We start from the raw sequence: 16,105 nt of genomic DNA on the forward strand, positions 1-16,105 counted from the left end.
TACATCATGGTTTCCTTCGGCTTGCCACAGGCGCGTTTAAGTCAAGCCCTGTCGCAAGCTTACTTGTAGACTGTGGTGAACCATCACTTTGGGATAGACGAGACCAGCTTTTATTACCTTATTTTGCTCGTCTCAAAGGACAGCCAAATCACCCGGCTTTTGACTTAGTCCTTAGAAATCCTAATTTAGGAAAGTATGAGCACTGTCTACGTTGTACTGCACCTACCTGTAGGTGTCCGTACCCGACGTCTGCTGCAGCATATAAATGTTGACACACCGTCATTCTTTCCATCGTATCCGTGCTCATATCCTCCTTGGGGAATAAACCTTATAAATTTTACTTTTGACCTTACGACATACAATAAACAATCAACACTACCTACTGTCTTCCAGCAAATGTTTCAGTGTGTTCTCTACAATATGAACCCAGACGTGGTGGTATGCACTGATGGATCGAAACAAAACGATACCGTTTGTTGTCAATGAAAGAACTTATATGTTTGGTCTACCCGGTATTACGAGTATGTTTACGGCTGAACTATACGCTATAAATAAGGCTCTAAATATCATTAACCCTAAATACAGAAATATTCATATTTGCAGTGACTCGTGTAGTGCTCTCCCAGCCATATAAAACTTTTATTCCAAACATCCTATCGTCATTGAAATTTACAACCAATCGCCGAGTTGAATAATCGCAACACAGAAGTAAGTTTTTGGTACGTAAAGGTTCCGGGTAATGAACATGCAGATTCAGCTGCCAAAGAAGCATGTAATCAGCCTCCTTTCACCACCCGAGTTGCTACTTCTGATTTTATTAATTATGTAAAACAATCACTAAGAGCAAAGTGGCAAGGTGACTGGAGGGCTACCGTTGATAATAAACTCCAGTAGATTAAAGATTCTGTGTTGCCATGGGACTCCTCATGCAGAAAAACTCGGCGTGAGGAAGTAGTCCTCTGTCGATTGTGAATAGGACATACGAGGGTCACACACAAGTACCTGATGTCAGGAGGAAACGCACCCTTTGCGCACGATGCAACTGCAGCATGACTGGGCGCCACATACTCATAGATTGCATATGTTATGCGGCATTGCGTCGTCGCAAAAAAAATCCTTAATTATTTATAAAGAATAAGAGCAGAATTAGAAGTAAAATATAAGTAAGAGTAGAAAAAGTAAAATATAATACCCATCCAGTAACATAAAATAATAAGTTGTAATAACAAGAAAGCAATTTGCTTCTGCATGTAAAAAGTAAGCTGAATGTTTTCAGTTTGGGCACTAGGCACTGTACTAGCCGTTGTAATCCAAGCTTAAGATTCATTGCGGCAATTATACCATAATGAACCACCGGGTTGGTTTAGTGGTGAATTTATCATCGCAAATCAGCTGATTTTCAAGTCAAGAGCTCTATTGTTCAAATCCTAATATAGGCAGTTACTTTTATATGAATTTGAATACTAGATCATGTTATCTGTGTTCTTTGGTGGTTGGGTTTCAATTAACCACACACCTTAGGAATGGTCGACCTGAGACTGTACAAGAGTACACTTTATTTACATTCATACATATCATCCTCATTCATCCTCTGAAGTAATACCTTACGGTGGTTCCGGAGACTAAACAGAAAAAAGAGTTGTACCATAATGATTTACCCTCAAGGTAGATAAGTGATTAATATTTTATTTTTCCTTTTTGATTTTACAAAAAAAAAAGATATTAATTAACTAAAGGATAAATAAATAAACTGATGTTTCTTAGGTTTCACTTATAGTATAGCATTTTCATATGCTAACGAATGGGAACATACTACACTAATAAGCTACCAATGGGTTGGACCACTTAACAGTTAAATCGTGAAAATTGATAATTACATATCCTTACTGCTCATTTCACTCCAACCCAAAATATTCCTTACTCCCTGATACAAAACCTACTCAATCCTGTTACTCCAACTCTTAACTCATTGTTACTCCATCTGCAATTTGTTATTATGCTGTTAGCATGTACGATTCACATGAACAATTAAATGTAGTAAATTTATAAATAGTTAATATATTTAAATTGAAATGTATTTAATATAGTAATAACTGTATTTATGATGTAATAACTTATATACAACAGCAAGATAATTATGCTGACTTTGTTTGTAATAAAAATCTGATGTGGACACCAATGACCTTGTACGCCTAATAAATTACATGTATACATTTTTTTTTAATGAAAAGTACATAAAGTTTTATTTCATTAATAACTTCTGATATTTTTTTTTTGTTATTATTGAATTATTATTTATTGTAAAAAAAATTTACAATCAGTGATTATTAATTATTAATAAATCAATATATTTAAATTAAAAAAAAAAAGTTAAAAAATAGGAGATGAAGTCTGATTAGAACCGATGTGCCTTCCCCTGGTAAGATCCAAATATTTCATTAATTAAAATTTTATTTGGCTACAACTCTTGAACCAATAAAAATAAGTATCACTTATGATATACCGTTGAAAAGCTCTCAATGAGGGCTTATTACTGCAGTTAAAAAAAAGTACAAAATCCAAATTGTTTTGGTATTTGGACTTTTTTGGACACATTCGATTTAGTTGATTGCTATCAAAAGGGGAGGTGCACAACTGGTTGTTAATAGCCTAAATCCAAAATTTCAACATCCTATAGCTAATTGTTTTTGAGTTTGATACATACGTATGTATGGATGTTACGCTGAAACAAGTCAAAATGGTTCAGGATTGTCAAAATGGATAATTCCGTTGAAATTTCAAAACTGAAATTTTTCGTGATCACAATACTTCCTTTACTTTTTACAGGAAAGTAAAAATAGAAATAGAAAAGTATGGTAAATAACATGTAGAATAATGATTTAAAATGATAATGTTTTTTCTGTTTGCAATTTTTCCATCACTTATAAAATTTCTCTGTGATATTTAAACCCGCAATTAGTTTTATTGTTTATGGATTCATTATACTTGTAATCAATCCATGTGTATATTTTGTAAAGTGTGTATTTTTTATATTTTTAGAGTTGTTTTTTTAGTATTTTTGTTTCACGTTCCTGTATTTTCACATTATTGTAATCGACTTTATGTTGTGTTTCTTTTATGGTTTTCTAACTTGTTATCTCATTTTTACTATGTTGTATGAGATTTTATTGTTATTTATTTTAACACTTTTAGAAGATTGTCTAACATATTTCCTGCTATAATCGCCATAGGGAGCATTGTAAACAAGATTTTATTGATTTAATTATTCTACTGATGCTTTTAATTTTTAAAACATGCTCTACACTATTATATTTATTGTATGCGATCATAAATTTATTGCTTACAATTCTATCAGTGTTTTCAGATTATCTCAGACATATGGTATTGCTAAATAAATAATCTTCTGTTGAACGCTTTTTTTTTCTTTTTCTGAACTGGATATATCTCTTATTATAAATAGCATCAATAATTTTCATTGAATAATTATTCTTTATTAATATACAGTAGCTTTTTCACGGTTCAATCGGTATATTGAGAGACTAACAAACTACATTTTTTTATAAATACAATTTATTACTGTAGAGACATAAAAACAAGATAAATAATAAAAATAATAGTTTCAATAATAATAATAAAAATAATAATAATGACAATACATATATATAAAACATACAAAATAGTAATTTAAATAAACAGGAAAAGATTTATTTAATGACAGTTAAGTTGTAAAAACCAGAATACAATCCAATTTACTAAAAATGTTAAAAATTACTGATAGAAACTAATATTGCATTAACAACATGATAACACTAGAAAATACTAAAGTTCATACAGTTAAATTTTCTGCAAATATTACTACTTTTACTGTTCACAATAGAACTACCCTACACCTTTTGATTGAATAGAATACTAACACTCTCACTACTGTTTACTAATAACTCACCGAACAACATAAATTTAGAACAAATATTTGTTCAAAATTTATTTTAAATGTTTTTAAAAGTCTGTTAAATTTAAACAATTTTTAATTTTATTTTAAACAAACAATTTTTACAAAATGTAAACAGCTAAAAATTTTATTGTGTAAATGTAAACAGTTTAAAAATTATAAAAAACATCACTGAGGATGGAGTTAGGTTCAAAAGCGTGTTGATGGAATAAAAGATTAAAGGTAAGAGTGTTTCTCTAATTCTGTGCTTTGTAGAGGCTGAAAGAATATTATACTGTATATATAGATTTATACACTCCATCTGTAGCAACTTACAAAAATTTTTGGCTGTATTAATTGAATGGCATTGAATTTGTGGAAAATTCAGCCAATATATGAAAAAAAAGATGAAAAATGGATTATAAAAAGTTTAACCTAAATAAGTCAATATATATATATATAGTCCATAAATTTTCAATGGGATTCAGGTTGGGGGAGTCCCTGGTCACAAGACCACTCAAATCTTTTGGTTTCTGAAGAACTCTTTTGCTTTCTTTGACAAGTGACATGGTGCAAGGTCCTGTTGGGAAATGTGTTCTGGGTTCTTCTGCATAAGTGGGGTTATTTTTCTTTGGCATATGTTAATGTATTGGTCTGATTTCATCTCCCATCCATAGACGTGCTCCTGGCCCTTCATATGTAAAACTTCTTTTTGGCTGGGTGTTTGGGAGCTTGTTGCAGGTGTGCTGATGTAGTAGTCTTCTGATCTGCTGGCTTATGAATGTAGGCTACTCTCTCCCCTTGGACAAAGAAATGAGTCTTATCTGAAAAAATAAATTTTTTTACACATCTTAATAGTCCATTCTTTATGTTCCTTTGCCCATTAAAGTCTTTTTGTCTTCATAACCTGTGTCGGTAACTGCTTCATTTTAGGTTTCTGAGCAATCCTTCCCACTACCAACAATCTTCTACAAACTGTCATATCAGAAACATTAGTCTTATTGGGTCTGAAGTCCCGGTTAATGATAACAGCTGACAATCGTGGATTAATTTTGCTTTTTCTTATTAGTAATTGATCCTGTGTAGGTGTGATTTTCTTTTTCCATTCACATTTTCCTTTTTTCTTTGGAGGCACGAAACCTGTTTCCCTAAATCTTTTCATGCTTTCACTTACAGTACCTAACCCCACACTACACTCTCTGGCAATCTGTCTTTGAGTCATTTGTATGTGTTAGGACAGAGCAACAATTTTTGACTGTTTTCGTTTTCGTGAAGTTATATCCATTGTATTAACTAGAAATGAATAATAAACTTATAACAGAAATTCACAAGGTCACCAAAAAAATAATTGACAATAGATTATATAAGCACAAAAACTACTAATTCTGTTTGTATATGAACTACTGTATCCTGAAACACCAAACAGCAAGCAGTCACTACAGAATGAAAATTCCCTACAACAGAACAAAAATTCCCTTTGTTCGGATTAATTTGTTTGCTACTGTATATAAACTGTACCTTAAATGTGAGTTAAATCGTGCAAAATAACTTCTTAGTAAAAAAAGTCCAAAAGAATCCAAAATAACTATTTTTCAGTGTTTAATCATAATAACCACTTAATCTTCCTATTGTACATGACACTGACAATATGGTGTAGGCAAAGGGAGTTGGTTGGCATGAGCAAACTTAACTTATCAAGCAATAATAAGTCAAATTCATTTTGACCTAATTTTGTAATTCATAATTACCTACTCTAAATTCTTATGACAAATTTATTAATATTTGCTTTAAGCCTATTTTCAGTAGAATATTCTACACTATTTCAGACACAATATGTGAGGTTAATTCAAGTCAACTGTAACAGAATCTGTGGTTTATCCATACATCATCTGCATGTAAAATAAAAAACAGACTTATGTAGCTGTAGTAAATAGCTGAATTTCCCACAAATTCAATGCCATTCAATTAATACAGCCAAAAATTTGTGTAAGTAAGTTGCTACAAATGGAGTGTTTTTAATGTCTATTTTACTTTTTTAATGAACCAGGAAATTGGTGTTTTCTTGGAGAAGCTTCGATTAAACCAGTCTAACTTTAAAAAAAAAAAATTAGTATTTTTAGGAGCCTTGTGCATTTCCATAGGCATTTATTTATTTTCTGTTAATAACTACTTACAAATTTTGTAGAGGTAATAGAAACTACTCAAACTACTCTACCAATATTTAAATCACCTGGAAAATTTCCCCTTTTCCATGTGAATATTATTTCACATAAGAGTATTTCAGCATTTGAGTGCATTTTTTTATTATTTGTAAATGTAGGCCTAAGTCATCAAAACTCACCTTAGTAGTTTGGGTACTTACAATCATAATTACATATTTTCATCAGTAGGCATACAAAATAAGTAGCTCTCCTTTTTGCATGGGTTTTTTATTTTCAATTACCCTGTTATAACCAACCATTAAAATTATGTTATATGTTACTATTACAGACAAATTCTAATAACATCAACATATAAAATCTACATTTTTTGCATGTTTATTTGTGAGGATAAAAAAATTATTTAAAGAATATAAGTTTACACAACAAATACATGAACATTTTTGTTACAGTTTCAAACAAATCATAGTTCCAGTGCTAACTTAAATTTAATAAAACAAATAGCCCTAAAGTAGAGCACTAGAATTAGAATTGCTGATATGGTTAATGTATCTTTTGTTAGTTTTAAAAATACAGTACGGTTTTACATGCTGAAGACTGTATTCCCACATATGAACAATCTAAACAAAAATCTTAAAAATAAACTTTTCAAGTTTCTTGTTAAACTCAATTGTAATAAAAAACAGACAATCACATTGTTGAATTTCTGTTATGAGACTGTTCACTTTTGTCGAAAATTATCTTGTTTACAGAAATGGAGTATCATTTAAAAAAAAACACTTACTACCAAACTGTCTAAAAATCTGAGAGATAAAAGTTATTATTTTTAAACATATTACTGCTACTTTACAAAATTGTTTTGTTGTAATTAAGTTCAGCTCAGAAAGGGCAAAAAACTGAATTTTCCTGTCTGTTGCTATGACTGTAATTTACATATTTCTTACTCTTAGAATGAATTGTAGATATGTTAATATAAAATAGAGTAGGCTTTAATTTAATCAATATTGCAAATTTTTTTAAACTGTTACAAATTTATAACAAGTTAACTCAAACATTTTGGGTTAGCTGATCTACAGTGTGTACTTATTTGTTGTTACATTTTTATTGTGTCATTATGCATATAAATTATTTCCTATTTATCATAATGTTTAGTTGAACTACACAAATAATGAAATTTTCCAATGAAATTTTACTTTCCGAAGAATAACAATTAACCAGATTAATTAAAGTACGTTTGTTTACATGATAGCCAATTTCTAACAGACCAGCTTGAATGTAATGACTGCTAAGCATTTTTGTTTCTTCATCTTGGTATCTTCTGAATATAATCTGTAACATAAGAAATTGACCATTACTCACAATTATCCATTCTTGACAGTTGTAATTAGATTGGCTTACTGGCCAGTTTATTTATGTACATCACTCTTCAAACCTAATGTGATTAATTTTCTGAAGTTTAAAAAAAAAATTGATTTTGGCACAAATTAAAGAAATATTATTTACAAATTTTTAAATGTTAGAAGAGGTTAAAAATTATGTTACAAATGATATGAGTATGAGTTAGATATTGTATGTGTGCAATACAATATACAAACCTCCATCTACATGATAGTTTATATAAAAATTAATTTAACTTTTAATGTTAAAATAAACTTTTTTCCAGTTTTATCTATTTCCCCCGTAATTTTATGTGGTTACATATCTGATATGAGAGGATCTTATTGTGACTGGATTTGACAACAATCTGTGTTAATTATTGTTTTGATTAATTTCAGAAAGAAGTTTGCAACCTTTATGGCAAATATTCATAGTTTGACTTTTATATCCATGATTTACCTTATGTGAAAAATATAAAGTAGTTTTAAAAAATATAGAATTGAGGATATAATTATTGAAATATTTTCCTTAGTTTGAGCTAGGTTTTGCCTTAAATGAAAACTTTTTCAGAAACTACGACTGAAATTGCTGAGATGCTGAGAGTAGTTGTAAATGCACAATGGCAAAACCTGGACCTCTCTAATTTAGGAATTTCATAGGACAAGCAGGGTCCAGCTTTTCACAATACGCAGGGTACATTAAAACTACTTCATTTCATAACTGCTTTCATTTTCAAGATTACCTTACTGAAACACGTAACATGCTCAAACATCAGTAACATAGAAATCTAACAGACAAAAACTATAAATTCTTGAATAATTGAAAATATGAAAAAGCACCGAAACATATTAGAATCACATCTTGAATTAATAATTGCAATTTTAATTATACACTTTACAAATTCAGAATAACAACAGACATCCTTCAAAACATATTCAAACATCAGGGCCATATCTTACAGAATGAAAACAACTCGTTATTCTCAGCGACAGCTTGAAGACAAAAGGAAGTTCACACAAGTAAAGTATTTAAAACTTTTATACATAAAATTTACTGCTATCAGTTAAAAAACCATTTTATAAATATCCAGACTGGTACAATTTAAAATTATTGCTGATGATGTAATTCCCTATATTAGTAGGCCTAAAACTGGAAATAGGCTAATAATAGGAATATGATTTCTACAGTCTGAACCAGTATTTGCTTTAAATGAAGCTTCTTTAAACTGCTAATGGGAGTGCTGAATACTCATACTGTTACAAGTGACACTGTTAATTTGTTTTGAAATGTACTTGACGTGACTGATTATTCAGTCATTCAAAAAAAGCTCTTTTAAGGACTGTAGTTCTAAATATTTTTTATTAAACAATTAAATATTGCAATAGGATCTGATCATCTATAATTAAAAGTGTTGTAACTTTAATTTTTTTAAAAATTTGCACAATAATCAATGAACTTTATTAGTTTAAACCTTTTTACAAGAAGTTATCTCTAAAGTAAAGACCGTTTCATTGTAAAAAAAGTTTATTCTGAAAACTTTGTAAATATTTTTTATTTCTCTTAAACCACATACCTTATACTATTTCTCTATGTAATCCCCACATGAATTAAGACATTTATTGTAGCGATAAACTATCTTCAATATACCCTTGTCGTATTCTTCTGCCGCCAGTCCATTTAGCCACTGATAAACAGCATTTTTAAGTTCATCATCATCTGCGAATTGCTTACTACTTACAAATTCTTTCAATTTCCCACACAAATGGTAATCAGAAGGAGCTATATGGACTATATGGTGGTTGATCATAAATTTCCCATCCAAATGTTCTTAGTAGTAGATTTTGAATGACACACCCGTAACTTACATAGAGTTTCGCAGTAGGCTTCTGCATTTATAGTCCTTCCACGCAGCATGAAATCAATCGGCAGTAAGCCAAACTATATTATTGGATGAAAAAGTACTTCAGAATTTTCTGAAATTTGTTTTTTTGAGTAACAATGAAATTCATTTTATAATAAGCAACTAAAATTGTTAAAACGTCATGTAATTTAATTCTTATTATAATAATAATGTAATATAATTATTATTTTTTATTTTTATTACGGGCATCGACTGCTAAGGTCATTAGCCCTCGTCACATTCTTAAAAAGAGGTTAGTATCACCATCAGGGTCGTCATATGTAAGGGTGTAAAGGGTCCTTACATTTTTATTTAAAAGCACAAAGTACACAAAAACATTAAAGCACAGCAATAAACAAACAACACTTGTGGGGTGTAAAGGGCCCTGATCTTAAAATTTGAGATAATATCCCAAAGAACAACTAGAAAAAATCTAAGTCTTTACAATACTCTTTCTACCTGTCTCATTTATTTATTTATTTGAGCACCCTCGGGGCGACCAGAACTGCCTTTAAGCAGTTCTGTCATATCAGTCGCCTCAGGATGCGGTGGCAGTTGACTCCTCACTATAAACAGTCCCGTAGGACGTAACCCATCGGGGTCCTCCCAGCGTCATAAGATCAATCTGACCACCTGTTCAGGACGGCCAAAAAGCCCCTCGGCGGGGAGGCTACCCTTGCCGGTCCTGACCTACTTGGCTTCAGGCATGCATTGCACTTACCCGTAGCCTCGCGCCCTAAGTCCACCCTTGAGGGTTACCCATGCCATCGTTGAACATACCCCGACTCACTGCTTTTGCATGCAGGCGAGCCAGGGTGGCCTAGTCAAGAGGGCTACCTCCCGTCACTATACGTGCCATGCTTCGAGACTCCTTTATATATATAAAACTACCTCTTAGATTTTAACACAGTTTTAAATTTTTCACTTTTACAGACTTCTAAGAAGTCCACTGGCGTGTAAATAAGCAACTATCTTTTCTTATTTTCCATTATCCAAATCAGCAGCAATATCATTTCTTAGCCGGAACCTCTTTCTGAGGTCCTCATATATGGTATATTCTTCCGTTAGATGCTTTATTGTAAGTGTTTTATTACAAACACCGCACATTGGTCTCTCTTCGCCGGTTAACAAATATGAATTTGTTATTCGCGTGTGACCGATTCTAAGTCTGGTTACAGCCACTTGTTCTCGGCGAGTCAACTTCACTCGTTTTTCCATTTATAAGGAGAAGTTTGGGTTGAGTTTAATTTTGTATTTAAACTCCTCCAATCAGTATTCCACTTGTTTCTTATATTAGTTAGACAGTTCTTAACATCTGCCACCCTTATAGGAATTGCATCCAAAACATCGCAGACTGTTGCGTTTCTGGCAGCTTACTCTGCGCTTTCATTACCTGCAATACCAGCATGCCCTGGAGTCCATACAAATACGCATCGCTGTCCTCGTTGATTTAGAACGTACAAAATGGACAGGATATTTGCAATTAGGGCATCCTTAGTTTTCTTCTTCCGAACTGCAACAAGTGCACTTAGAGAATCAGAACATATCAGCACTCTCTCTTCACAATAGTGTTCTGTGTACCGAAGAGCTTGCTGTATGGAGCATCCAACACCATGTTCGGTTTTAGAACCGTCAGTATAAATTCTTATATGTTATTCGTAGCTACTGACGGCTGCTAAAACTTCTTTTTTATTTCTTCCTGAGAGAGATCCAACCTTGTATTTACCGCTGGCAAGAGCCATGGCGGTATTTCTTTCGTAGAAATTGCTAATGTATCTGGAATAACAATTTCGTGTTTTCTTCTTAATTCGTGGTACCTAATTCCGGCTGGTCTGGAATAGGTAGCACGATGTTCGTACAATGCACAGCCAAAGGATGATTGTTAAAAAGTTTGTTATTTATATGGACAGGAAAAGCCCATATATTTGCTGCATATCTTAACAAAAGGATCTCTCTTCTATAATGTAGTGGCAGTATTCCGGCTTCAGACATTAGACTAGTCGTCGGACTAGTGCGGAAAGCGCCTGTCGCATATCTTATTCCGCTATTGTGAATAACGTCTAACTTTCTTAAATGCGACTTCCTAGCGGATGAATATACAATACATCCGTAGTCTAGTTTTGATTGTACCAATGCCTTATATAGTCTCAATAATATCTCTTTATCTGAGGCCCAATTGATGTTCGATAAACATTTTATAATGTTTAGGGCTTTTTTACATCTATCACTCAAGTCCTGTATATCTAATCCCCACGTAATGGATTTATCCAATACCAGTCCTAAAAATCTCACATATTGTATTGAATTGTTGCCGATTGTCAAAATAAGACTTTGGTGAGGAATTCTCTTCCTACAGAAGTGTTCACAACACGTTTTTTCTGGTGAAAATTGGAATCCATTATTCCTTGCAACTTCATTTAGAGCGTTAATCGCTCGTTGTAATTTGTATTTCACCATAGCAATCTTGTTGCTAGCATACACAATTGCCAAATCATCAACATAGACGCTTTTGCTAATTTCTACTGGGATGGCTAATATAAATTTATTAATGGCGATCGTAAACAAGGTACCGCTCAACGGCGAACCTTGTGGTATGCCATTTTCCAAGCTTCTTTCAGATGAATATTCATAGTTGACGCGTAATAGGAAAGTACGGTCATTCATATAGTTGCTGAGTAAAACTGGCAGATTGCCACCAATGCCCCATTCATGTATCTGGAGCAATCACTCCATGTCGCCAGGTCATATCGAAAGCCTTCTGAAGATCAAAGAAGACTCGGACACAATGTTTCCTTGTAATAAAGCTGTTGTATATAATGTTCTCCAAGTTGATCATTTGATCAATGGTAGAATGGTATTGTCGAAAACCTGCTCGATATGGTGATATTAGGTTTTCGTTTTCTAAAAGCCAAACGAGTCGATTATTAATCACTTTTCAAGTATGTTTCCCATAGCGCGCGTCAACGAAATAGGGCGGTAGCTATTAGGATGGGTTAAATTATTATTTTTCTTTGGTACTGGAACAACATGTGCCTTTTTCCACTGCTTCGGGTACATTCCATCCCGCCATATTTGATTATATAGTTCTAGTAATCTACATTTAAAGGCGTTATACACTCTTTTCTTTATTTCTATAGCTTCACTTATTTCATCAATCCACCACGGTACGGGTCGCTTCGTAAGTTTCCCAGATGTTTTGGGAATATATCTCGATACCGACGCAAGTATCGCATTTGTTATACCGTCGACATCGGCTCCGATAACTCCAGTTGTTTCGGGGAGTATCGTTCTAGCTGTGAAACTCGTCCAATCTGCCTTATGAAACAACCATCTTTTAGAGATGGGGTATATTTTTCTTGCAACATCAGTTATAATTTGCACTGGGAAATGATCGCTTCCATGCAAATCGTCTAAAACATGGAAGGTGTACCTTGGTGCTATCGATCTGCTTATAAGTGCAAGATCTATACAGCACGTCGATCCATCTCTGGCATTGAAAAAAGTTCCTGACCCATCGTTTAAAAGAATAAGTTCTGAATTCATCAGGAACCTTTCCAATTCTCTTCCGCGGGGATCTATTCGTTCTGATCCCCAAAGAGAATTATGAGCATTAAAATCACCCACCAGTAAAACAGGTGGGGGAAGTTCAGAAATTAATCGTACTATGTCATCCTCATTCCAATCAAAATTCGGCAAGTATATGCTGCAGACAGTGACCTGAAGCGTTCTTTTTGAACCCTAGGATTCTGGGTTCTTTCTCCGTTTCGCCCGAGGCGAAACGGCCGGTTCTAAACGAGGGTGTTTTCGTAAACCCTCTGCCACGCTTGTTAGTTGTTCAGTTTGCATGACCTTTAATCCCTTTGCATCCCTTCCCTTCGCAAGGCTAGCCGCCGGGGCACACCCCCACTCCAGGGCTACCAACCCTGGAGGTCGGTTTCGGTACTCCGGTGGAACCGGCATATTTCTTGGCAGAGAGTGAATGCGCAGTCTCAGCACTGACTCCAGGCCCCTACACACTGAGGTTTTCAGGGCTCCCATGCGCCGAAAAATATGGGCACCTTAACTACATGCTTGCCATCGCGGGGGGCATGTGGACAGTGAAAGGCCTCCATTACACCTGCAAATAACTTCGACCGTGGCCGCCACATCGCCAGCTCTAAAGGTGGTATCAATCCACGTCCTTAATCGTTAAAACTTTCGTACCTGCAGGTGACCGCATAATCCAGTCCTTAAATACAGGCTATAGATGTAATTTGGCCGTAAAATAGGATGTCCGAGAAGAGCACTTGGAACCCCGTTAGCCAGCTGCATGTATTGTACGTAAGTACAGCTGTTGCCGCCTTGGACGTGGAACGTAGATGTTGTGTTCCGGACGTGGGGATTATCTACCTCAGGGCATTATTATTATTATTCTCTTGGGCAAGTCCAGTAAAAAGCATCCTGGCCGGCTCAAAGGCAAGGCGCAAGAGCTATAACTATTGTTCTGATATGCGTTGTATATGGGAACATGAACTGTTGATTACTATGGATGAGATATATGAATGAAAGACAAAATACCAGACATGAAAATTTATGAACTGCCAGATGTTAACGGCCATTGTCCCCCGCCTTCTTCTAGACATGTATAATGCATGTCTGAAGGCTGGGTCTTTTAGCGCCAGCTGGAAGACCACGCGTCTTGCGCTAATTCCCAAGGGAAAACAAAAACCCAGAGTCGCCGTCCTCCTACCGTCCATTGTGTGTGCTTGACAAAGCTGGGAAGATATTGGAGAAGCTGTTAAATAATAGACAGGTTGCGGCGATGAATCAGGCAGGTGGCCTGACACCTAACCAGTACGGTTTCCGGCAGGGTCGGTCGACACTAGACGCAATTCAGGAGGTTGTTGAGGCAGTGCGGCGAGAAGAGGACCACAATCATTTTTCGCGACGTGTGGTCCTTCTCGTTATGTTGGACGTTACTTGGTCCACCGAATGTCGGTGGACCGAAGGCCAGCAGACGGCGATTGCTAATGTCCACAGTGCATTCCATCCGTTGTATGGGTCGGAAGTGTGGGCCCAGACATTAAGAGACAAGAAACCGGAAGCAGCTCGCGCAGGTGCAACGCACCGCAGCCTTACGAGCCGCTTTCGCGTATCGGAAGGCGTACAGGAGGCGACGGGCAGGCGAAGACCGGGTGACCATTGTCAACGAGGAACGCACTCCCACGTTCCTTGCATGGCAAGAGACCTGGGACCACGAGACCAGAGGACGATGGACCGCAAGGCTTATCCCTCTGGTCAGGCCGTGGACGGAGCGACGGCATGGAGAGGTGGAGTACTACATGACCCAATTTTTAACGGAGCACGGGTACTTCCGCGCTTACCTCCATGTCATAGGGAAAGCGCCGTCCTCCAACTGCCTGTATTGCCCCGCTGTACGGGACGACGCTGAGCACACCTTTTTCAAATGTGCTCGGTGGGCGGCAGATCGAGGGACACTAGAGGCGGATCTCGGACCATTGAGTCCCCACAACGTGGTTGTGTTGATGCTCCGTGACCTGAATACCTGGGAAAGTGTAACCCGATTCGTCAGCAACATTCTCAGGGCCAAATAGGTTGACCTGGATAGTCCTGAAAATTAGGTAGCACCTAATCAGGCTAGTATAGGGGGACTCGACCGGAAGTAATGTGTTAAACGGTTCTGGATCGAGTCCTGGTAGAAAGGGTGGTGGTTTTAGTCGGTAGTCTGCTGATAGTGATTGGATAATACCATCAGTGGGAGCCCGACACTCTGTGCGTAAATGCATTTCCACCTCCCTTCATAAAAAAAAAAAAAAGATTATTATAATTTTAATTATAATTCTTATCATAATATTTAAAGAAGAATGATTGATTACATTAGTATGATAAGATGACGAAATGTTATTTTAAGTTAGGAACTCTATATTTATTTATTAAGTCTTAATCTATTTGACTTATGCAGTGTTTTCCTGAAATGAAACTCCCTGATTAAATTGACAGGGTATTAGTTATACATTTTTTTCTTTTTACCTAATGATGGGATTTAAGTGAAGGTAAAAATATTAATGTTTGAAAAACATTTCTTTAATTGGGAAAAGCCAAGTTACATGAATTACAATTTTTAGTGGGTTTTTAAGTCTGCTTCATTTTTTTTGAATAATTTTTTTAACTAAGAATTTTTTTTGAGTAATTTAAAAATTTACAATAATTGGTATTTTATCTATTAGCGTTATTAACAGGTAACTCTGATGTGACTTTAAACCAGATTTCATAAAGTAATATTGACTTGCCCCAATGTGTAGTTGCAGTTGTACTATTAAGCAAGCATTGGAGACCCCCTAGGTTGAATTCTAAGTGGATGAAATTTTTGAGTGAAAAAATCCATTCGTAAGTAGCCTGGTGTTCTAGATGGGAATAGATTCACCCAGATAGTTCCTCACATTGAGTGCCTAAAAAATGATCTCTAGATGTCCAACTGCATAGTTCTTATGCCTATTCATATTAGAATTATCTTAAATGTTAGAAAAAATAACATTGTTTAACAGAAAACTAGCCCTTCTGTATTAAAATGTAGTAACTTACATTAGTTATAAGCCTGCACCTTCTTGTCAGAAGCTATCTACCAAAATTTATTGTCTTTATTGCTTCCCACGATGCTACTAAAGTTTTCATGTTTAAATTACAATTCGGTATAAAGTTATGGTAGCTAGCTTGCCCATCATGGTATAACTTTACAGTTAT

At 35.0% G+C, this 16,105-nt stretch overlaps 1 protein-coding gene across 2 annotated transcripts in view; it reads right to left on the reverse strand.

The window, feature by feature from the left end:
- Positions 1-3,571: 3,571 nt before the first annotated feature.
- LOC142319185 (calpain-B-like) overlaps positions 3,572-16,105 on the reverse strand; it is a 78,569-nt gene continuing 66,035 nt past the window's right edge. For both annotated transcript variants that reach the window (XM_075356173.1, XM_075356172.1), the window contains exon 14: positions 3,572-7,416. In XM_075356173.1, coding sequence (XP_075212288.1) covers positions 7,213-7,416 — 204 coding nt within the window. In that variant the 3' untranslated portion in view covers positions 3,572-7,212. The remainder of the gene's footprint in view (positions 7,417-16,105) is intronic.

The sequence above is a fragment of the Lycorma delicatula genome, chromosome 2 (assembly GCF_047948215.1).
Source record: "Lycorma delicatula isolate Av1 chromosome 2, ASM4794821v1, whole genome shotgun sequence".
Classification (NCBI taxonomy): Eukaryota; Metazoa; Arthropoda; class Insecta; order Hemiptera; family Fulgoridae; genus Lycorma; species Lycorma delicatula.